The sequence below is a fragment of the Thamnophis sirtalis genome, unplaced genomic scaffold (assembly GCF_051295495.1).
Source record: "Thamnophis sirtalis isolate CommonGarterSnake01/CBP01778 unplaced genomic scaffold, rThaSir2_p1.2 scaffold_3, whole genome shotgun sequence".
Classification (NCBI taxonomy): domain Eukaryota; kingdom Metazoa; phylum Chordata; class Lepidosauria; order Squamata; family Natricidae; genus Thamnophis; species Thamnophis sirtalis.
In genome coordinates this window covers 151,388,121-151,410,659 of record NW_028261383.1, presented here as the reverse complement: position 1 = coordinate 151,410,659, position 22,539 = coordinate 151,388,121, and the positions used below count along the sequence as shown (strand labels likewise).

Below are 22,539 nucleotides of genomic sequence, written 5' to 3'. Positions count from 1 at the left end.
TAGCAATAGCAATAGCAATAGCAATAGCAATAGCAATAGCAATAGCAATAGCAATAGCAATAGCAATAGCAATAGCAGTTAGACTTATATACCGCTTCATAGGGCTTTCAGCCCCCTCTAAGTGGTTTACAGAGTCAGCATATTGCTCCCAACAACAATCCGGTTCCTCATTTACCCACCTCGGAAGGATGGAAGGCTGAGTCAACTCTGAGCTTTTTTTAGTAATTAGCTCATTCAGCAATTGCTCTCAGTTACAATGGTGATGGAAGACAAACTTTGTGACCAATTTATGACCTTCGCAGGTCATAAATTGTAATGTGAAACAAAGGAAAGCTGAAATAATAATGGCCATTAAGTAGTTAATAAAAATTAGTCTTAGTAATAGAACCCTCATTAACCTTATGTGTGGTTCCCAGCAGTAACTACAGGTAGTCCCTTGACTTACAACCACAATTGAGTCTGGAATTCTGTCATTGGGCAAAACAGTCATTAAGCAAGATGGCTGCTCACATGACTGTTTCGCTCAACTACTGTAATCCTGTCACTCTCAGTTGCGATCATTAAGCCACCACGTTGTTAACAGGATGAAATCCCATTAGAAAATGAGGGTGCCTTGGGGCAGAGGGGAAACCCTGGGAGGCTCTACTCAGAAGCTGACAATCCTCCCTGATAAAATCCAAGCAGGATTTTCAGCCCCTGAGGGAGAGACAGAATAATGGAAGCTGGAAGAGGAACCTTAGAAACCTTCTAGTCCCACCCCCCTGCTTAGGCAGGAGACCTTATACCATTTCAGGCAAGTGGCTGCCCACAATCTCTTCTTACAAGCCTCCAATGTTGAAGCATCCACAACTTCTGAAGGCAAGCCATTCCACTGGTTAATGGCTCTCACTGTCAGGAAATGTCTCCTTATTTCTAGCTTGGATCTCTCCTTGATTAGTTTCCATCCATTGCTTCTTGTTCTGCCTTCAGAACAAGAATAGCTTGACCCCCCCTTTTTTTTCTTTGGAGAATAGGTTGTGGAGCGTAGCTTGACCCCATTCTTCTTTTACATTCCCTTAGACATTGGAACACTATTAACATGTCTCCTCTGTTCCTTCTTTTCATTAAACTAGATACTCACACATGACCTATGCTGGGACCCCCATATCTTCTTGAGCCATCTTGCACTATTCGTCTCTGCATCCTTTGCTTGGATTTTGGCTCCCTCTCATCTCTGGGGTCTGGCTGAAAGAGCTGCACCCTGAAGGACATCATCTCTCCTGACCTTTGGCAGAGGTCAGGAATGGAGCTCAGATTTTCCCCTCTGTCAGCAGAAGAGAAGAAAAGCAAGTCAGAGTAAATTGTGCCATTAAAAAGCCAAACAATAGGTTGCAGGTACAATATTGGAGATTTTGAAAGAGGGAACTAAGTGATGAGTTTCTACCAATAAATCAAGATAAGGTATGACTTGTTTCTTTTCATCTCTGAGGCAAGCCTCCAACTATTTGCCTAGTCTTTTGACATGTCACTGGCAAGTTGTTCCCTCAGGCAAGTCAAATCTGTCACATCTTGATAGATGTTCTTACACACACAACTTTCCCACAAGAATTTTTCGATAGCTGTGTTATTATTCCCCACCCTAATTTTCAGAACGGTCATCACTTTATCATTTAAGGGTAAAAGGAGATTAGGAAGGAATACAGTTGCTAAAAGTATTGGCCCTTTCCCTACATAGTTCAGGATTTCCCAAACATGGCAACTTTAAATCCTGTGTTAGAAATGGGGGTCAAATGAAGAGGTAGGACTCAGAATAGTGACTACAACTCTTTATTGCAGGCTTGGTACATTCTGCTGCCGGCTGTCAGACAGCTCCTTCTCTTAAAGGAAGCTGTCCAGCAGCCCAACCATTCAGGTTGCTCCAACACACACACCCCTGTGGTGTCAGCCAATGAATTTAAACCTTCCCACTTTCCCGCTTGGAAAGCGGACCTGAGTAAAGCCTACGTTCCAGGCTTCACTCCCTATTAACATATCTAACAACCTGTGAACTTCAACTCCCAGAATCCCCCAGCCAAAATTCTGGAAGTTGAAGTCCACATGTCTCAAACTTACCAAGATTGGGAAAGCCTGATGTAGTTTGTGGTAAAGTCTGCTCTATCCAAGTAGCACAATAAGGGGTTAGAAATCCTGAGCAGGCCAGAAAGAGAGGGATGCCCCTTCTTTCATTGATGTGCCAGAGTTTGAGAGCACAAAGAACCTGGCCCCATGAATCTGCTGATTCATATATATTTAAAATAACAAACCAGGTAAAAATCAGATGGCACCATCTAAAACTTGGCTGCCCACCTCATTCTGATGCTTACGTTACAAGTTGTACATCAATCACTGCCTTACCTTGCTGTTACTCCAGCTTTCACCGAATGCTATTAAGAAGCTTCGTCCTTTCTGGTCAGTAGAACAAATGTCCTTGTCCCAGCTTGACCTCTAGTTTCCTGTGTAGGATTATCAGGAACTTTCTTGCTCAGCTTGTTGTGCTTTTTCACCACTCAGCACTTCTATTTTGGCTGCCATAGCAGCCAAGAATTTGCATATTTTGATTATTATGTGCAATAGCAAATGTAGAAATAACTATGATAGTTATCTCACCAATATGAAGAAAATTGCAACCATGTCCCCTCCCAGCCTTTTCAATCTGCCATCTGAGTGTTGAAGGTCAATTTCTTTCATAGCAATAGCATTTAGACTTATATACTGCCCCATAGGGCTTTACAGCACTCTCTGGGTGATTTACAATGTCAGCATATTGCCCCAAACAATCCTGGTCCTTATTTTATTGACCTTGGAACGCTGGATGGCTGAGTCAACCTTGAGCTCTGTTAGGATTGAACTCCTGGTTGTGGGCAGAGTTTGCCTGCAATACTGCACTTAACCACTGTGTCACCATTGCTTAAGTCCAGTTTGAACTGGCAACCCCTAGAGTAGACTGTGACTTCAAACAGGGCACTGTCCATCATTAAGCCACCCTGCAGAACTTCCTAGACCAGTTAATTTACTATACCAGTCATATTAAATTGCAAAGTAATGGTATTGAGTAGGAGATTAACAGATTAACAGAATTGGAAGATAGCACACTCAGATTTTGTTTCAGGAAAAAAAAACCAAAACACCCCCTGGCCTAAAGTCCAGTTTTACTTGTTTTAACTTATTTTTGCTTTGCTGCAGGGGAAAAAAACAGACTTTGCTAAACTTCTGATTGCTCTACGCCTGCATCATTTCATTAAGGTATGATAGACATGTAGCTTACTGTCCCCCACCAGAAAATGCCAATTCCTTTTAATCACTTGAGTACAAGAGAACAATTTCACATTTCGGGGTTCACATGCATTGTAAGATGAGGAATCTGGTCCCATACATCTTACCAGGTTGTTTTCCCTAGATTTGGCACTTCCAGATAATTTCCTGGAGTCCTGTCAGTGTAACTTTTATACATATTAGAAATCCTTCTTTATTCTGTGGGTTTCTGAAATTTATATAGAATAGTGTGCCTATGTACTTTATTGGATCTTTTTGTCCCTTTAATTAATTCTTGTCTTTTTGATCCAAACCACACTCGCACATTAGTCAAAATAAATAAATAAATAAAAAAGTTGGATGGTAAATAAAATTGGAAAGGGACAGAAATGGTTGGCTTAAGAATGGGGGGCGGGGTGCAAAAGAGTCTAGGGCTAAAGTCAGCAGCTCATAGATATGAAAGGAGCCTTTCAGTTAACACAAGCATATTGTTTTCCTTGCCCTCTCTTGCTTGGAATATCTGAGTAATGTTGTCACTGAGAAAGGCTATACATTCCATGCCAAGGCTACAGGTCTTGGCTGGTAGTTGCTCTGTGTGAGTGTATGTGTGTGCGTGTGCAGGCGCGTGCGTGCATGTGTGTGTGTGTGTGTGTGTGTGTGTGTGTATGTGTTTCCTCCGCTCAAGATTTGAGCAAAGACTTGCTTTGGCTGGTTCGAAAGAAGTGCTGACTGCAGCACTTCCCAGGAATACAGGTGGAGGTACAGTACAAGGAAGTACTATAAGAAGTAGAAGGGGGAAAGGTTATGAAATGAAATTGTTCCAAAGAATTATTGTAAACTTTTTTTTTAAAGGGACAAGTTTCTTTTTTAAAGCCAAAGAGCAAAAAGAAAGAAATTAAAGTTTTTGTTTTAACCAATCAAAACAAAGGGTCTTGTAACTTGACAGCTTTCAGACTTGCACACTTCAGTGCCAGAGTTCCTGAGCCAACATGACTGGAGGAGGAATTATGGGAGTTGAAGTCGACAAGTCTTAAAGCTGTCAAGTTTGAACACCCCTGGGGTTTTTTTCCTAAAGGGTCTTGTAACTTGACAGCTTTAAGACTTGCGTGCTTCCTATGCCAGAGTTTCTGAGCCAACATTTTGGTTGCTAAGCAAGAGCGTTGTTAAGTGAGTTTCACCACATTTCACAAGCTGGCCACGCCCACCCAGTCACATGGCTGGCAAGCCACTCCCACCCAGTCACATGGCCGGCAAGCCACTCCCACAAAGCAGGCCACACCTACAGAAGAGGTTCTAAAAAGTTTTGAAACCCACCACTGGGCAGAGGGGAACCAGGCCGCCCGAGCGGTGGGCCAGCATGCATGTGCCTGAGCGGTTGAACTTGTGTACACCAGCCTGCTGCTCGCATGCCTTGGTTCCAAATAAGCCACAGCCTGATAGTGGGTCATCGCCCAGAGGTTGGGGACCCCTGGCCTAAGGCATGGAGCCCTAAATAAATCTTTTCCCATTCACTCTGCAAATTGTGACAAAAGGGTAATCAAATAGCTACAAGTTACCCAAATGCTTCTTAAAAAGGCCCAGAATTTGCTTGGATCAAGGAGGTTTTAAATTATCCACACCTCTCAGGTGGCAACAGCCTTGTACATTCAATCAGAGCAATATCAAACACTGTTCCGCTAAATCTTGAATCAGTTACCAAGTTTGTTACAAATTTTATTTTGTAGCTCAGGGTTGATATGAGGAGTCCTTGATGCTCTCTGAGCTTGCTTGTTTTCTTGCAGATGTTTCATTACCCAAACTAGGTAAAAATCATCAGCACTCATGATATTACCTAGTTTGGATAATGAAAAGTCTGCAAGAAACAAGCAAGCTCAGAGAGCAGCAATGCATCCTATACAATATTGAAGATTTCATTATGAATGTTGCAGTGCATTTGGTTCCTCACTAGGGGACTCCCTTATAACATCTTCAAAAATCTGCAACACTACTAAAAATATAATACCTTAATTTTCTCCATTTCTGAATTAATTTGTCTTATCAGTTTTGTAACCTGTGGATATGGCCGACAACTCTGCAGTATATCCCAATACTGAATATTCTGTTAAAATTTCTCCCTTGATACTCATCAGGATCTTCTCCACTTCACTTTTTATGTTAAGTTAAACACACCCACACACTGACACAAAGAAACTGTTTTGCTGCCGGGCAAACCAGGCCTCAAGGACCATCTTTATTTCTCAAAATGTTTCAGGGCCCCAAATGAGTCCCTAAAACTTCTTTAGAAAGCCAAAAGTCACTGATTTGTTTAAAAGTTTCCAGCGAAAGGATAAAGACAAAGATCTCTATACGTTTCTTTTGAACTCCAGCATCTAAGCAGGCTTCCCTAGACCAGGGGATAGCAACCCGCAGTTCTGGAGCTGCATGTGTCTCTTTCATCCCTCTGCTGCGACTCCCTGTTGCTCAAAATATATGTCACAACCACCAATGTGCGACACCCACCTACACACAATTTATGGAGCTTTTTGACCCCTCAATAGGTTTTGTGGCTCCCGGTGTTCTCTGTGGGAAACAGATCCAAATGATTCTTTGAATGTGTAAGGTTGCTGACCCCTCCCCTAGACCATTATCTGATTTAGCTGCTCCTATCAATGAGATCTGATGCTTTCTTTCATTTCAGACCTCGTCATCCAACAACCTGCTGCTCTCAGGGGTGGAAAAGCAAGTGCCCTCCAGATGTTGTAAGCCTTCAGCTCCCAACACCTTCATGCGTGATGGTGAAGGATGCTGGAAGTTGTTCTTCCAAGTTCTTCATCTATGTTTTGTCCTCCAGTATTCCTGATTATCCTCTGCAAGACCATTTTTCAGACCTCAAACTCTTAAGAGTCTCACCACTATTACAGTCTTAGAAATCACACCAACCCGTTCTTTGCATGTAAAGTTAAATAATGTTTTGATTATTTAGAGTAGATGTTTTTTTAAGTAAGCAAATTAGAGGAGACTGTAGTTTTTCTAGTAACTGATAAATTCAATTTAAAAAATCTACAAGGGTTAAGAATGTTCAAGATGCACAATCCACAACAATTGCACTTTAACTTCACAACAATAGTACATTGTGTGAGGGTTCAGCATTAATTTGTTTGGCTTTGAATTCAGAAAATAGTTCCCATTCTTCCCAAAGAGTTGGAATTAACATAGCAGAACTAACTGCTATTGCAGCCAATTACTGCTACAATCGCCAATTGCATTTTTTCCTGAAAACAATTAAGCTATCCTTTCAATAGTAACAATACCTTTTGTGAATGAAGACAAACACCTTTTGTACTTTGTGCTTATTTGAGCTTTAGTTACAAGAGCTGCCACATAAATCTGTGTTTTATGTGTTATCCCAGTGCTGTTTTCCAAGATATATTACATTAAAGAATTAGATTTGCAGTTGCATTGCTAATGCTTAATCCTAGTTGTACAGACTAGAGAGAAGCTGATTTTTTATTTTATTTTTTTGCAGCAAGTGTTTTGGCTGAAAGGAAAGGGTTTTGTATTTCACAGCGACTTCCCCTCCATGTTTTACAGATAGTAATAGTTGACTTACAACTATTTGTTTAGTGGCTGTTCAAAGTTACAATGGCATCGAAAAAAGTGACTTATGACTGATCCTCACACTCATGACTGTGGCGGCAACCTCACAGTCGTATGATCATTCAGGTTGTTGGCAACTGACAGGTATTTATGATAGGTTCAGTGTTCAGTTATGTGATTGTCATTTGCAATCTTCTCAGCCAGCTTCTGATAAGCTAACTAATGACCGCATGATTTACATAACAACTTCAGTGATTCACTTAACAACCATGGCAAAAAAAAGGTTATAAAATCATGTGTGATTCACTTAACAACCCCCTTGCTTAGCAATGGCAATTCTGGTCCCAATTCTGGTCGGAAATTGAGGACTTGCTATTCGTTCTCCATCAGTAGGATACTTCATGAACAGAATGAAGTGAATAGATATGCCATGCCATGCCCTCTTAGAAATGTATCAGTACGTATAATAGTTCAATTGAAGAGATGGCATCATTTATGTATGTGGTGACTAGACTGTAAGAAGTAGGAGGGGGGAAAGGTTATGAAATGAAATTGTTCCTAAGACTTATTGTATACTTTTTTTTAAAGGGACAGGTTTCTTTTTTAAAGCCAAAGAGGAAAAAGAAAGAAGCTAAAGTTTTTGTTTTGACCAATCGAAAGAAAGGGTCTTGTAACTTGACAGCTTTCAGACTTGCACACTTCAATGCCAGAGTTCCTGAGCCAACATGACTGGAGGAGGAATTATGGGAGTTGAAGTCCACAAGTCTTAAAGCTGTCAAGTTTGAACACCCCTGGGGTTTTTTTCCTAAAGGATTAGCGGTGCAAGGATCTTGTAACTTCACACCTACAGAAGAGGTTCTAAAAAGTTTTGAAACCCACTGGGCAGAGGGGAACCAGGCCGCCCGAGCAGTGGGCCAGCATGCATGTGCCTGAGCGGTTGAACTTGTGTACACCGGCCTGCTGTTCACATGGCTTGGTTCCAAATAGGCCACAGCCTGATAGTGGATCATGCCCCAGAGGTTGGGGACCCCTGGCCTAAGGCATGGAGCCCTAAATAAATCTTTTCCTATTTACTTAACCTTGAGAAAACATCCTTCCTACATGTAATTGTGGACAACCAGGAGGCAAGAAAAAACAACTGGCTCAGAGGCAGGCTGGAGTTCCATCAGTAGTAAAAAAATGAAGGAAGAAAAAAAACCCACAAACAAAACAAACATAATCCTCCTATTCGAGCTCAGAGAAAATATTGGATCTGGGTGCATTGAATGCTAAGAGAACTAGGTCCTATCTGATTGAGTGGGACGAGTAAGTTCTTGGTACCAATAGAAACTCAACTAAGGCTGACCATTATGCGTTCTTTGAGTGACAGCATTCTTCGTACGTAAGAGTGTGGTGCCAGAAAACCTATAAGTGCCAGTGTGATGAGTTTTGGGAATCTGGCTGACATAAACTGTTGTAAAGGTCAGTTGAGCAAGAGTCCAGCTATTGCTGCATTGTGATAATCCCACAAAACTGGCATATATAACACCCAACTTGGAATCTGCCCCTACATACTATTGTCTGTTAGCGCTGTGGTATAATTAAGACCTTGATGACTATCTCTCTATCATAGCATGGAATACATTCAGTGATATTCTGATACAAAGAAAGAAGCCATTTCAACTCCAGCGTATGCTTCCAGATTTTATCTTCAATATAAGCAAAATGCACATATAATTTCACGCAAGATCTCATTACTGTTCATGGTTCAAAAATGGGGGAGAAACCTCTAGAAACCTTGCAATGTCCAATGGTTCTGAAGGGCAGTTGGTTGTTTCTTGCACTTTCCCACTCTTAAAACAACTAGAGATAAGTAGTTACTGTTAGGAATATAATCTAACGGTTGGGTTGGCAATATATAAATCATGTAACAATGCTATACATGTTTCTTAAAACATACTGTAAAATGTGATTGGTTGCTGTTTTCTTCAATCCGCCATAAGAGGGAGCCAGAATGACTGTTAGCTCTCTGTTCGTTAGATGCTGGGCTGATCTGATCTGAGTGTTTTGGAAGCTGGCTGTTAGAAAGTGCTGTGAGCTATTGTAAATTTTGCAACTGGTAGCAAACTTTGAGTACTGAACTGATTATATGATACTGGACTATGTTATTTGGATTATCCCTTAACTGAAAGACATTGATGACTGACTGTCTTATCCATGTATGACTTGGACTGTTTGATGGACTCCGATACCTCTATTTCCATGAAAGTAAAAGCCTATTTAAACTGCAGTGTCTCTGTATGCTGGTTTGTGTGTTCTCCAACACAACTCTCACAACGCTTCTCTGAATGCACTCGCTCTCCCAACAGAGAGCTTACTTAACAATTACCACACAATGAGGTGGTATGAAGCTTAATTGCTTTAAAGGAATGGTAAGAACAACAACACTTGGTCCAAATAATCACAAAGGTTGAAGGCTGAGCTCTTAATGGAGATCCCATTGCTTTTATCTGAGCATCCTTAGGTCAGGCCGCATAACTGAGCTTCCTGTGGGATAAGTGAGCTGAGTCACAGATTTGCCCTTACTTATGGTAAGAGGTACTTAGTGGATTGCCTTTGCTTAACCAGGCTGCTTTTGCAAAATAAAATTATTGAGCGGGACTACGCCTTTCCCTGGAATGGAACTAGCTCCTAACAATGTTGCAGAACCAGGCAGTTTTCCCTTATGCTGTGTTCAAAAGATATCTGAAAAAGCTAGAGTTTATGGCAATACATGCCAGGCCTTCTTAAGAGATGACAATTGAAGTAAACGTCTATCAACTTTTTATCTCTTGCCAAACTGGCCTTTCATGCAGAACAGCTTGTTGAGCAGGCAGTAACAGATGTGCACGCAAGAGAAGAGCTGTGGGGAGCAGTCAGAAAACTTGCTGCTTATGTCTACAATTAATACTTGCTTACTTCTTAATCTGATTCCATAAAACCTCATGCAGGACCTCTCCCTAACTGCTGGACTACAAAGTTTCTCAGGATATTTTCTGTCTGAATCATAAAAGGATGGTCAAAACTGACTCCTCAATTACCCTGAAGATCTGAAGAAAAGTCTGATTACTTATTAGCACTATTACTTTTTTAGCCTCATATTTCGTCCAAGAAACTCTACATTGCCTTTTTGGTTTATGTATTCCTATAGGACTCACTGGAGAAGAGCCTAATGCTGGGAACAATTGAGGGCAAAAGAAGAAAGGGACGAGAGAATGGGGTGGCTGGATGGAGTCACTGAAGCAGTCAGTGAGCTTAAATGGACTCCAGAGGATGGTAGAGGACAGGAAGGCCTGGAGGAACATTGTCCATGGGGTTGGACAGCACTTCGCAAATAACAACAACAATCCCTATTATCTCTCACACTCAGAGAGAGGGTCGGACAGCACTTCGCAAATAACAACAACAATCCCTATTATCTCTCACACTCAGAGAGAGATACATACACTTTTGATCATCACAACAACTCTGTGGTATTTAGAAATAAATAGCAAGTAACCACGGTTACTTAATGCCATGATAGGAAAGAGGTTTCATTCAGTCTGATACTCTGAATCTCTAATGCAGGTGGGAGTTGAAGTCCAAATATCTTGAAATGGCTAAGGTTGAGAAACAGTGTAATAACTATCACACCACACGGTTGTTCTTGATTAGTACAACTTCTGCTTCTTTCACATATCTTTTACCTCCTATTTGGGACTTGGGATTTAATAGGACAATAATTGTGGCAAGGCTGAAATGACCTAGAGAGATCTCTTCCTCCTTTCCTTTTAAGAGAGTCCTTCAGTGGTACACTACTACCACCAGCTGGGCAATTTAAGTAGGAAAGCGAGGCACACACATCAATATGATTTAACTTGCAACTTTATTACCTCAGTTCCAAGGATGTATATAAATATCTTACATACATTCTGGAAAGTTAAATAATTCTGCATATTCTGCATAAATAATTCTGCATATTCATATGCTACAAGACAGTTTTTCTCATGGAAATATTTAAAGTGCAACAACACCAGCGAAGGTTTGGTCCTGACTCAGGGGTGAAATTCACCAGGTTCTGACAGGTTTTGGAGAACCGGTAGTGGAAATTTTGAGTCGTTCAGAGAACCTGCATATACCACCACTGGTTTTACTTCCATAGCAATATCTATGGAGATTCTCAAATCATCCAGGTCATGGTTGTTCTGAAACTGAGCTGAAGAAGCTTCTTGGGTGAGAGGTGAAATGTTTTTCAAGGAAAAAAGTTTTATTAAAGTAGTTGAATAGCATTCAGCCCCCTTTCCAATTCTGAAGCATGCCTCTACAGTTCTCCCTAAAAAGCATTGCTGTTTATATTAGCAAAATATAAATTTTATCAAAACATAAAATATAGAGCCAGTATAGAAGCAAAAGAAAAACCCAAAAATGTTATGAGTCTTTATTTTGGAAATAATAGGAATCAAATTTCTGTGATGAAAAAAGAATCATTAAAATGGTGAGATGCAGAAACCAAGCATATCTATTTTCCTGTTTCTGGAAGAAACAGAAAACATTAAACTTTGTTCCTATCCAGTGGGAATTCTCTGTGCAGAATCTGTCCCCAAAATTTTAAGACTCCACCATGAGTCAAGATATATTGGTAAATTTGGAAAATAATTTCTGATATACTGTAAAAATTTATGATAGAATAGAATAGCATAGCATTCTATTCACAACTTCTGGAAGCAAGTTGTTCCACTGATTAATTGTTCTGTCAGGAAACTTCTCCTTAGTTTTAGGTTGCTTCTCTCTTTGATTAGTTTCCACTCACTGCTTCTTGTTCACCCTCAGGTGCTTTGGAGAATAGCTTGTCTTGTTCTTCTTTGTGGCAGCCAGTGAGATATAACACTGCTATCATATCACCCCTAGTCTTTCTTTTCATTAAACTAGACATACCCAATTGCAACAACTGTTCTATGTATGTTTTGCCTCCATTCCCCTAATCATCTTTGTTGCTCTTCTCTGGCCCCATGTTATTCTTACAGTTCAATCACAGCATAGCAAGAGTTGGTTCTCCCAATAACTTGCCATTTTTCCTTTGACTAAATGCAAGAATATAGGTTAAAAGTCTTCCTGTCCCGTTGTGTTCAAATCTAGGGGGCAGTGCTCATCTCCGTTTCTTGGCTGAGGGAGCCAGCATCGTCCAAAGACATTTTCAGTGGTCATACGGCCAGAATGGCCATACTGCCAAAGGTGCACAGAACACTGTTACCATCGCACCATCTCAACAAGCCATCACACCATAAATGTCATCATCATCATCGAGCCAACACGCCCCTTCAAAAAGAAAATACAAATCCTAAATTACCCCAAATGTTTTTTCTCTTTTGATTTAAACAGCAAGAGGCTCCTGTCCCAGCTAGTGCTTCCAAAGCAACACACAAACTCCATGGCACAGTCTCTTGTCAGGATCTGAGTTATCTTCTCAGCCATGTTCCCTTTGATGGTGAGCGAATGGAAATGGTCAAAGTCATTCCGGCCCAACTTCCTCAGGCGCCGAGCAGCTGCGCGGTAGCATTTCCATGGCTGAGGTTCAAGAAGTAAATACGTACATTTAGTTGCAAGGCAAGATAAGAATTTCACCAGACCACTATCCCCATGATTCAAATGGATCCACATAGTTACAGACATGCAGAAGCAAATGTCAAACCAACAACGACCAAAGTTGTTCAAGTAGGAGGTCAGCAGAGTCTCTCTTGCACTGGCGTCCATAAAATCGAGAGTGATGTAGGAAATAGAACCAGGGAAAGGGCTGCGTTGTTTGGCTCTCTCAATTAGGTCTGCATCAATGTCACAGCAGAGGAGGCGGAGGTCCGTTCCATCCACAGAATGTTCCGGATTGCTATGGTTAAAGCCAAGGAGGTGCTTATAGAGGCCAACACTGAGTTCCTGAAGAGAGGAAAAGAGAAATATCTCAACTTTTGCTCTAACATTTTCTTAGTTACCCACCCCTAGACTAACTGTAATTGCCCCTCTATGATACTAAACAAAGTCCAGCAAAAGAATAGTTCATGACTCCAGCAACTCAGATTCAATAGGACACTGGCTGAGTCCATCCTGGCCAACTGGCTAACCTAATAAAGGAAATCCGATTGTCTATATAAGCATCTGCCTATATAAGTCTAAACCAGACTGTCTATATAAGCATCCTATTTCTTAGAGGTTTCTTGAAGTGAGCCACCTATGGGATTATAAATGAAGTATAATTGAACTATATCAAATCATCTCTGTCTTTTGTCAATTATTGCTGGGGAATTGATGAGCTGATCCAACACATTTAGAACATACCAGGATGAGAAAGCCTGACCTACAAAAACCGCTTTGCAATTTCTTCCAATATAGATAGCCCGGATTTGCCAGATACGCTTTGCAGTTGGGTTCGCTGGACTCAGAGAGATTGATGCCGAGATTAATAATGACCGGAGTAATATGAAAATAAATGATTGTGTAAGCAAGAGCTGAATACCCGTTTGCAAGCGAGAAGAAACCAACAGGGAAGCAACTGCAGTGTATACAAAGGTGATGAAATGATGAAACCTCACTTCCCGCTCCTTTTTCTTTCTTACCCCCGAATTGCATCCAACATCCAGCCCCAAAAGGGGACCCGCACGCGGGTTTGGGAACAACTCGCTCAAAAGACTCGCGGGTAAGAGGCAGACGCGTCCTTCGGGCGGATGGAAGCAGGAATAGTTGGGGAAATTTCCGTACGGCGCCGCCCCACCGGGCAGAACCGGGGGCTCGGCGTCTGCAAGAACCTTGCAGCGCGCGCTCAAGGGCGCTGCCATGTTAGGGGCCGGTAGCCTTTCGTTCCGACTAGAAACTGAGCAGCAGCAGCAGAGGTTCCGGGGCGGGGGGGGGGAAGGGACGGGTTAATATAGCAAAGCTTTTAAACAGTAAAAGGAAGGAAGAAAGGAATCGAAACAATTCCCCCACGATTCCCACCCCTTACATACACAAACACACACCCGCGCGCGTTCGCTTTGAGGTTTCAATAGACGCAGGGGGGGGTTGCTCCCTCCCCCCAAAAAACCGGACGACTACGTGGTGGCTGCAAACAGTTGGGGACCTAAAAGAGCGGGCATAAAAGGAAGGGTGAGCGGCAGAAGCATTCAACGTGGGAAGGGCTTGCTTCTGATCTGTTGGCAAAGGATCCGGCTGTCTCCGAGGAGTCTTTTTATTTGTTTGTTTGTTTGTTTGTTTGTAAACTGCCTGGCTCTAGAGCAGTGGTTCTCAACCTTCCCAATGCCACGACCCTTTAATCAGTTCCTCATGTTGTGGTGACCTCCAGCCGTAAAATTGGTGTCTCGGTTCCTAAAACCATCGAAAATGTTTTCCGATGGACTTAGGCGACCCCTGTGAAAGGGTCGTTCGACCCCCAAAAGTATCCAGACCCACAGGTTGAGAACCACTGCTCTAGAGTGACTGAAAGTGAGTAGGTAGCCATATAAATTCTCTAAATAAATAAATAAAAACAGATGCACAGATGCATCAATCTTGCCATCACTCTAATCCCCACAACACTGTCAAATTATCTACTAAAACAGTATTACTATTATTCTTCCCTTCCTTCCTAGTACCCATCTCTTTCCTAGTACCTGTCTCTTCCCACTTACGACTATAACCATGTTGCTTGTATCTTTAAATTTTATAGTTTATTTCTTTCCTAGTATAATTTGATTGCTTATTAGTAATTATGATTATCACTAAGTGTTGTATCTTATGATTCTTGATGAATGTATTCTGTTTTATTTTTCTTTATATATACTGAGAGCATATGCACCAAAGACAAATTCCTCGTGTGTCCAATCACACTTGGGCAATAAAGAATTCTATTCTATTCCATTCTAATCTAATCTGGAACAATCTGATGTGTGGATCTTGTGACATCACCATCACAGTTTACATCATCCCAGTTTGCAGGGACTGAACTGTAAATTGAGGTGCCAGAATAAGGATGTGAGGCACAGACTAAAGGATAATATGTATACGCCTTTTAAGGTGCTAACTGGTGGATGGATGGAAGCAGGGTTCTTCCTTAATATAGGTTACATAGCTAGGTGTCAATCCCTCCCTTTTCATTGTTTTACATTATTAGAAAGGAAACGATCAGTAGACCTCAAACTATATATACTGACTTATGACCATTCACTCTGAACATTTGATGTTGAGGTGGTGCTGAACAAAGGGAATGGTCCTTGAACCAATGGCTGTTGCAGCAACCCCATGATCACATGATCAAACTTCAGTTGATTGGCAGCCCACCTGTTCTAATAACCACAGGGGTATTTCCACTCCTCACACTTGTCAATCTCCCCTCCCATCTAGGCCCCTTGAAGCCAGCGGGTCCAGCCACCCCAGATGAATTTTGCCATCTTCCTGCTCCCGCTGCCGACCAAGCATACCTGGCCGGGCCCTTCATGAGGCAGATGGTGTCATATGGCCAGTAGTTCCCTCGCAAAGGACCAGGACGGGCACACATCTCATCAGCAGTGGGAACAAGAAGGTGGTGAAGGTCAATTGGAGTGGTGGAGTGCAGAGCAGTGAGGACAGCTGGGGCTTCCTGGGATAGGTAGGACTTTGTACTGCAAAAAGTCCATCTCCCCCCTCCCCCCCCCAAAGAATGAAATATTTTGGGAAATATTAAAAAGGCAGGATAAAATATTTTTTCCTAAAGAAGAAATAAAAAAAAATCTTAAGGGAGGCAGAAACCAGCCACAGTTTCCCTGCCCCAAGCAGAAACTGACACAGCCAGCTTTTAGAAATACAGATTTGGTAATCCATTCAGAAAGACTGGGGCAGACAGAAACTCCAGATAAGCAGTTAGGTTGACAGGATTAGCAGACAAACACCTTTCCCCTTTTGCCCATAGAGCCAGCCATGACCCCATAGGAATCTGACAACAGCCAACAGAATATCAAAAAACATGTTCTTGCACAGAAACAGGAAGCTCAAATACAAAGAAGGTATAAAATCCACCCACTCTCAACTCCATTTTGTCAGCTGCCCAGAAATACATGTGGTTGGTGGTTCTGCTCATCAACACTTTGTCAATCTTACCTGAAGTGCACAACTGCCTTTGCCAGACACATGCTGCTTGTTAGAGTTACCAAAGATTCAAAAAGAGTTTGTGCCATTGCAGCCAATTGTGAAAGTCATTGGTTGTTCTCATATAATATTGCCAAATACCTAGCTGTACATTTATAGCATTACATTGGACTATGCCAACATATTCAGAATTTAATTCATTGCAGCAATAAGCTCAATTTTGGACAGCAGAAAGCAAGCCCAACAAAGGAAGAATGCAGGTCAGGATGGGAAGGCAGGTTGCCTGGCTCCTCTTTTTTGACACACACACACACACACACACACACACACACACACACGCCAGATACCCTCTTCAATGAGCCATTGACGTTATGGGAGGATCAAAGGCAGCCTTGGAGATAGTAACAACAGTGCAAGATTGGAATTTGAGTACAATCAGTAAGTGACTAAGTTGTTTTATTACTTCAGTGAATTTACACTTTAGTATGACTAACTGTGGATCCAATTTAGACCTTAATTTTATACTTCCTATCTACAAATAAGTTGAAATGAAATTTCAGCATATATATGCATCATCTTGAGTTTTATTTATGTTAACCATGGAAGGAACTCTGATCTCACCATAGTTTACCTGCATTAATTTCCTAAACAGGAAACAACTCAGTGTTATGCTACGTACATAATGGTGTTTTGAATACATTTGTATTTGATTCACTAATTAATCACAGACATCAAAGATGCAGTGAGGGTGCAGGTCACAACTTATAAATGTGCCAGCAGATGGGATGGACCAGAAATATAAATATCTAATTTCTATCAGTACAGAATTATTATATTACTCAAATAAAGAAGGAAGAGGAGGAGAAGGAAAGCAGAAAACTCTTGATAATCCAGTACTGGATTATCTAGTAAAACGAATGGCCTCATATTCTTCATTTTAATAAGCCCAGTTTACATATCAGTATTACTGTTGATAATGAGTAAACTGAGAACAGCAATCTAGAACTATTAATGGTCCTGATTTAAAGGCAGCCACGTCAACTGCAAACATGCTTGAAGGGCTTTCTAAATCAAGTCCCTTTGTAAGAATCATCTTGAAGGCCACCTTGATGGATTCAAGGAGAGAAACCAGTTTCTTTAGCCTTGCTAGAAAATTATATCGAAGAAAAGGATTGTTGCTTATATCTATGGCTGCCTTAGGTTGAAGATCCAGATTTCTCCAAAATACCCAAAAGGTGGTAGCTATCTTAGATTTAATTATCATGAATTAAATGTAAAGTGCCGTTTAAACCCATCTCAGGCTTCAAGTCTCCCCCCCCCTTTTTTTTTACCTCTCTTAATCTAAGACATAATTGATTTCAAGACTTGTAAGAAAAACCCAATTATTTTATAATGGAGGTCAAAATAGTAATAGTAATAGTTTTGTCCTGAGTTCGTGGTGGCAAAGATTGGATTTAGCACAAGGGTTCATCCTCCTCTTTCTACTTGCACACAAGATAAAAAGCAGTGATATCAAAATGAGGACATGTGCATGATGATGTCATCTCCCAAATGCCACAATTCCATACTTGTATCATGGTGTCTGGTGCAAATAATGTTACATAATGATGTCATGACATGCCATGTTTTTTGCCTTGTTCTCCTGCTTGAGTACTGTTATTTCTCAGGTGCACAGTTGCCTGTGTTTCACCCATATGCACTCTATATATTTGTTCAACATACTTGTCAATCTTTGCATTATTAATTTTTAAGGTCATTTCTGTAATAATAGTATTCCAAGATATATAGGGAGGGAAAAAAAGCTAGCGGGCCTTTTTTCAGCAATGACCCTATAAAGGTCAATTCCCCCCCCCAAAAAAAACCCATTTGAAGCCATATTTTATTTTATTTTTTAAATGTGAAGATGTTTTTGTTTCAGGAATTTTTAAAGATTCGCTGTGCTAGGATACGTTTTTAGGGAAACAATGCATTTTGAACTAAGGATTTTCATATTAAGTTTCATTTTAAAAAATGCAAGTTACTTTGTGAGGACTCTGCCTCAAAATCTATTTTAGAAATCTGTAAACATGTTAGTTCAGCAGCTATTTTCTTAAAGTTTTTAATTAAATATGCTTAAGAATGAGGCCATGGTAAGAATATTCTGCTTTAGCATTCCTAATTGTCATGTTGTAGGAAGGAAATACTTCATTTGGTTTGTTTTTTTAAATGGAAACCATAAAAATATTTTACCATAGATCTGGAAGAAATGAACTCTCCTTGTTTCTGGTAAGATCTAGGCATTTTCCCTGCCCATTTTTTCTTAATTCTGGCAAGATGGTTTTACAGTCTTCTCTGGAAGCTTTAGGGCTAAGTCTTGATACTAGATTTCATCAACTTACTTTTACTGCTCATATTACACATACCATCTTTGTAAAGCAACAACTTTTGTGCCCTGCCTTCAAGTGGAAAGAGGGTCTCTCACCCTTCCTTTTGTAGGAAGTTAAAACCCACCCCTCTCCTAGAAGAATGAAATACCCTGGGAAATATTAAAAAGGCAGAATATTATATTTCCCTGGATAAGAAATGGAGACACGTGTTTTTAGGCAGAAAACAGACTCACTCTTAATAGCCCCCACCTTTGCCAATGGGCCATTAGAAGCCTAAATCAGTCTATTCAACATAACAAAGATCCCCCCTTCAGCACCAGGATTAAGGCATGATAGTATTAGCCCTTTACCCATCTCACCACAAGGCAACAGGCTTGGGTCTCAGCACAACCTACAGAGTTGCCCCTGGACCGCCCCCTGGGAGTCTCACCACCAATCAGAATGCATTTCTTACACAGGAATGGGAAGCTCTGAGTGGGGCCCAAGAGGGCATAAAACCAGGGACTTTCAGCATCTTTGCCTTTTTCATTCTTCACCCAACATTTTGAAGCATGTGATCACCTTTTCCCCCAGGACCCCAAGCCATGTGATCCTGTCCACCATTAAACCATCTTTCCAAGAAGCCTCCATGTTTCCAGTGTCTTTCTCCCCACTTGGAACTGAACCCAGAAGAACATTGCTTCCAACTCTTACTTTCCTTTTTTTTTATATCTATCACACAATATTTGAGTTTTGTTCTTTTTTTAAAAGAACTCTATTTTTAGATCTACCCAATAGTTCTTCTGTGTTTTCCAAAACAAATGTTTGGGGAAAGGGGGAACACAAGCTTTAACGGAGAAAGTGGAGTACTCAAAGCTTCAGATTCAAATGCAACAAGATATTTGGAGTGCACAGGGACATTCATATTGCCCAAGTCTGAAACTCCTTAAACCAAACAATGTGGATTGCAGTGCAGTTGTGGAGCAGCTTCATGAAAGCCGAAGCAGCTGCTTGAAGAAGTTGCAGGGGGAGGGGTCATATGAATGCACCTGAAGCACCCTTTTGTCTTTGAATTTGAGGCACTATAGACCCCAAAGTAGGAATATCACCAACTCTCTTTAAACTTTGGCACATGCAGCTCTCAGAGTTGTCATCTCTGCTTTGCTTTCGTTATCACAATCCACAATTTCTATGTGGCTGTATAAACATTCAGGCCATTCTTGATGACCTGAAAATTTTCATTAATCCATCTGTTATTGACCATGATACAAATAAGTGGTAAGCAGACTTAATGTATTAGAAGGCCTCCTGATTCACATTGTCTTCTTTTTGAGTTTCTTATAAATCATTCGATTGAAAGAAAATGTGCTGGAAGGTAATACTGTTCTTCCAAATAAAACAAACCTTCAGTTTTACTTAACTGGCAGAAAGCATTGGTTATGTTTTCTACCTTGTTAACCTGTTTCTCAGCAGGTTGCATCTGTCCCTTTTAGAGGAATCTGAGGTCAGCTGTTCTTCTAGATTCTCAGCTCTTTAAACCATGAAACTCCCTGGGTGATCCTGGGCCACCCACTGTTTCTGAGCTATCTTACAAGATTGCTTGCAAAAATAAAATAAAGATGTGAAGATAAAAGGGAATGCAAAATAATATAAAAGCTGACCTGAGCTTTTTTTTTTTTTTTTTTTTTGAGAAAAGGGGTTTCTCAACCAATTCTGACAGGCTAATACAGCTCTATGGGAAGGCTAAGAAATGGCATCCGGAGATTCTAGGACAGAGAAGGCCTTCATAAAGGTGGCATCTTCCTTTCCTGGGGTAATTTGGCAAAGGCCCTGCCTCATTCTGCCCATTTTCTTATGGTTGGATTTTTCACTACATTTACTTTTGAGGGCTCGGCAAGAAAGTTGTTGAATAGAAAAATGTTCAAAGCATTTGATATTTGTCAAAAAGAACAAATTTCAGCAGATAAAACACACCTGATGCAGGACATAATGAGGGATAGTTGAAATCAAATAACCTTTTACAGTATATGTAAAGAGGAAAGGAACACTTACTTTCTTTGTTTTTCTATTCAGGGAGCAAAGCAATAGCAATAGCAATAGCACTTAGACTTATATACCACTTATATAGTGCTTTACATCCCTTTCTAAGTGGTTTACATAGTCAGCATATTGACCCCCGACAATCTGGGTCCTTATTTTATTAACCTTGGAAGGCTGGAAGGCTGAGTCAACCTTGAGCCCGTAAGAATCGAATTGCCGAATTGCAGGCAGCCGGCGGTCAGCAGAAGTAACCTGCAATACTGCATTCTCACCACTGTACCACGGTGACTCATCCTTTTTGGTAATAAGGACCCCCGACAATCTGGGTCCTTATTTTACTGACCTTGGAAGGATAGAAGGCTGAGTCAACCTTGAACTGGTGAGAATTGAACTGCTGCAGTTGGCAGAATTATCCTGCCATACTGCATTCTAACTACTGCTCCACATCATTAGCAAAAGGCTGCTCTTTCTGCTTATAGTTCCTGGCCAGATTTTGAATTGCTGTCCTACTGTATTCTATTTTTAAGGCCAGGGTGATATTATCACCACAATTACTGAATCCAAAAACATACTTTGGTTGCACACAATTGTGTGCAAGCAAGAATCCCTTGACAACAGAGGTAACCAGGTGAGACATTTGAAAGAGGCCAGAATACTATAATGTTTAATGTGACAAAAAGAGCCATAGATGTGGGAAAATCATATGGACAATCACAAGTTTCCTTATTCCTATCAATATAGATGGTGGTTTTCGTACTAGTCTTTGGCTTGGAGTAGCATATTTTGGGGAGATGTTCTCTTAAATTCTTATTGCTTTCCAGTCATTGGTGGAAGAAGAGATTACTCAGGTTGGAAGCAGAAGAGATAGAAGATAAGTTAAAACCATCTTACCAATTTCAGAATGTTAAGAGACACACTGATTTAATAAAGCTTTTTAAATAACTTTTTTTAAAAAAATACAAGGTTAAAAGTTTCCGCTCCTGTTTTGTAATGAAATAGTGTGGTGCCTTATTTTCCACAAGTCCCAATCAAAGCCAGAAAGGTGATGGTTCATCTTTATTTATTGTTAATGAAAACTAAAATGCCCAGGGCTGTTTTATTAGTTTCATTAGTTTCAAGCATTAATTGTGAATACTCTATTACTGAAGGTTTTTAAGAAGAGATTAGACAGCCACTTGTGCAGAAATAGTATAGGATCTCCTGCTTGAGCAGAGGATTGGATTAGAAGACCTCCAACTCTGTTATTCTGTATTCGGTATTGTATTTATTACACTCCCTATCCTTCATGGCTGCATACCAGATTCCCTAGGTCATTTATTCTCTGCAATGGTATGAATTTGCTCTATTAATGTGGATATGAAAATTTAGTAAAGCTGGCCTTCACCTTTTTAGAGGAACTTGACCAGTGGAGACAAGATTCCTCTGGAAGGTTGCCCAGGAATGAATAAAGATGAATTTATTTATTTATTTGGGTTTTTTAAATATTTTTGTCAAGCATGTACAAGATAACAAGTATAGGTATGAACATAAACATGAACAAAGGAAGTAAGTACAGATAAATGGGGACAGTAAGATAGGGACGGTAGGCACGCTGGTGTGCTTAAGCACGCCCCCTTACAGACCTCTTAGGAATGGAGTGGGGTCCACGGTAGACAGTTTGAGATTGAAGCTGTGAGGGTTAGAGGATGTAATAATGGAGTGAGGTGCTGACCACTGTTGCTGAAGTCGTATTTTCTGCAATCGAGTTTGGAGCGGTTTACCTTGAATTTGTATCTATTGTTTGCCCATGCATTATTGAGAGTGAAGCTGAAGTAGTCGTTGACAGGTAGGACGTTGTAGCAGACAATTTTGTGTACTATGCTTATGTCAGACCATACGTGGCCTAGTTCCAGGTTGTCCAAGCCCAAAATTCCGAGCCTGGTGGCATAAAGGATTCTATTGTGAGCAGAGGAGTGGAGTACTCTTCTTGTGAAATACCTCTGGACCCGCTCAATTGTATTAATGTCTGATATACATTGTGGATTCCAGGCAGACGAGTTGTATTCGAGAATTGGTCTGGCAAAGGTTTTGTATGCCCTAGTTTGTAGTACAATGTTACCGGAGAAGAAGCTTCACAAAAGATTATATTTAAGATGATAACTCAGCTGGTGACTACATGGAAATACTCATACTATTCTCTTGACAAGAATATGGAAATAGCTTGCTTTTACTTCCCTTCTGATGTTAT

The 22,539-nt window shown here is 40.7% G+C and overlaps 1 protein-coding gene and 1 long non-coding RNA gene across 2 annotated transcripts; one reads left to right on the top strand and one right to left on the bottom strand.

The window, feature by feature from the left end:
- The first annotated feature begins 1,134 nt into the window (after positions 1–1,134).
- Positions 1,135–6,609, top strand: LOC148048248 (uncharacterized). The gene is made up of 3 exons (XR_015695820.1): positions 1,135–1,325; positions 3,202–3,261; positions 5,948–6,609. It is a non-coding gene; the product is annotated as an uncharacterized LOC148048248 (long non-coding RNA).
- Positions 6,610–10,712: 4,103 nt separating this feature from the next.
- BCDIN3D (BCDIN3 domain containing RNA methyltransferase) lies at positions 10,713–13,672 on the bottom strand. The gene is made up of 2 exons (XM_014075809.2): positions 13,449–13,672; positions 10,713–12,771 (listed from the first exon to the last, which is right to left on the bottom strand). Exons 1-2 carry the CDS (start codon positions 13,665–13,667, stop codon positions 12,187–12,189), a joined length of 804 nt encoding a protein of 267 aa, XP_013931284.2. The 5' UTR covers positions 13,668–13,672; the 3' UTR covers positions 10,713–12,186.
- Positions 13,673–22,539: the final 8,867 nt, after the last annotated feature.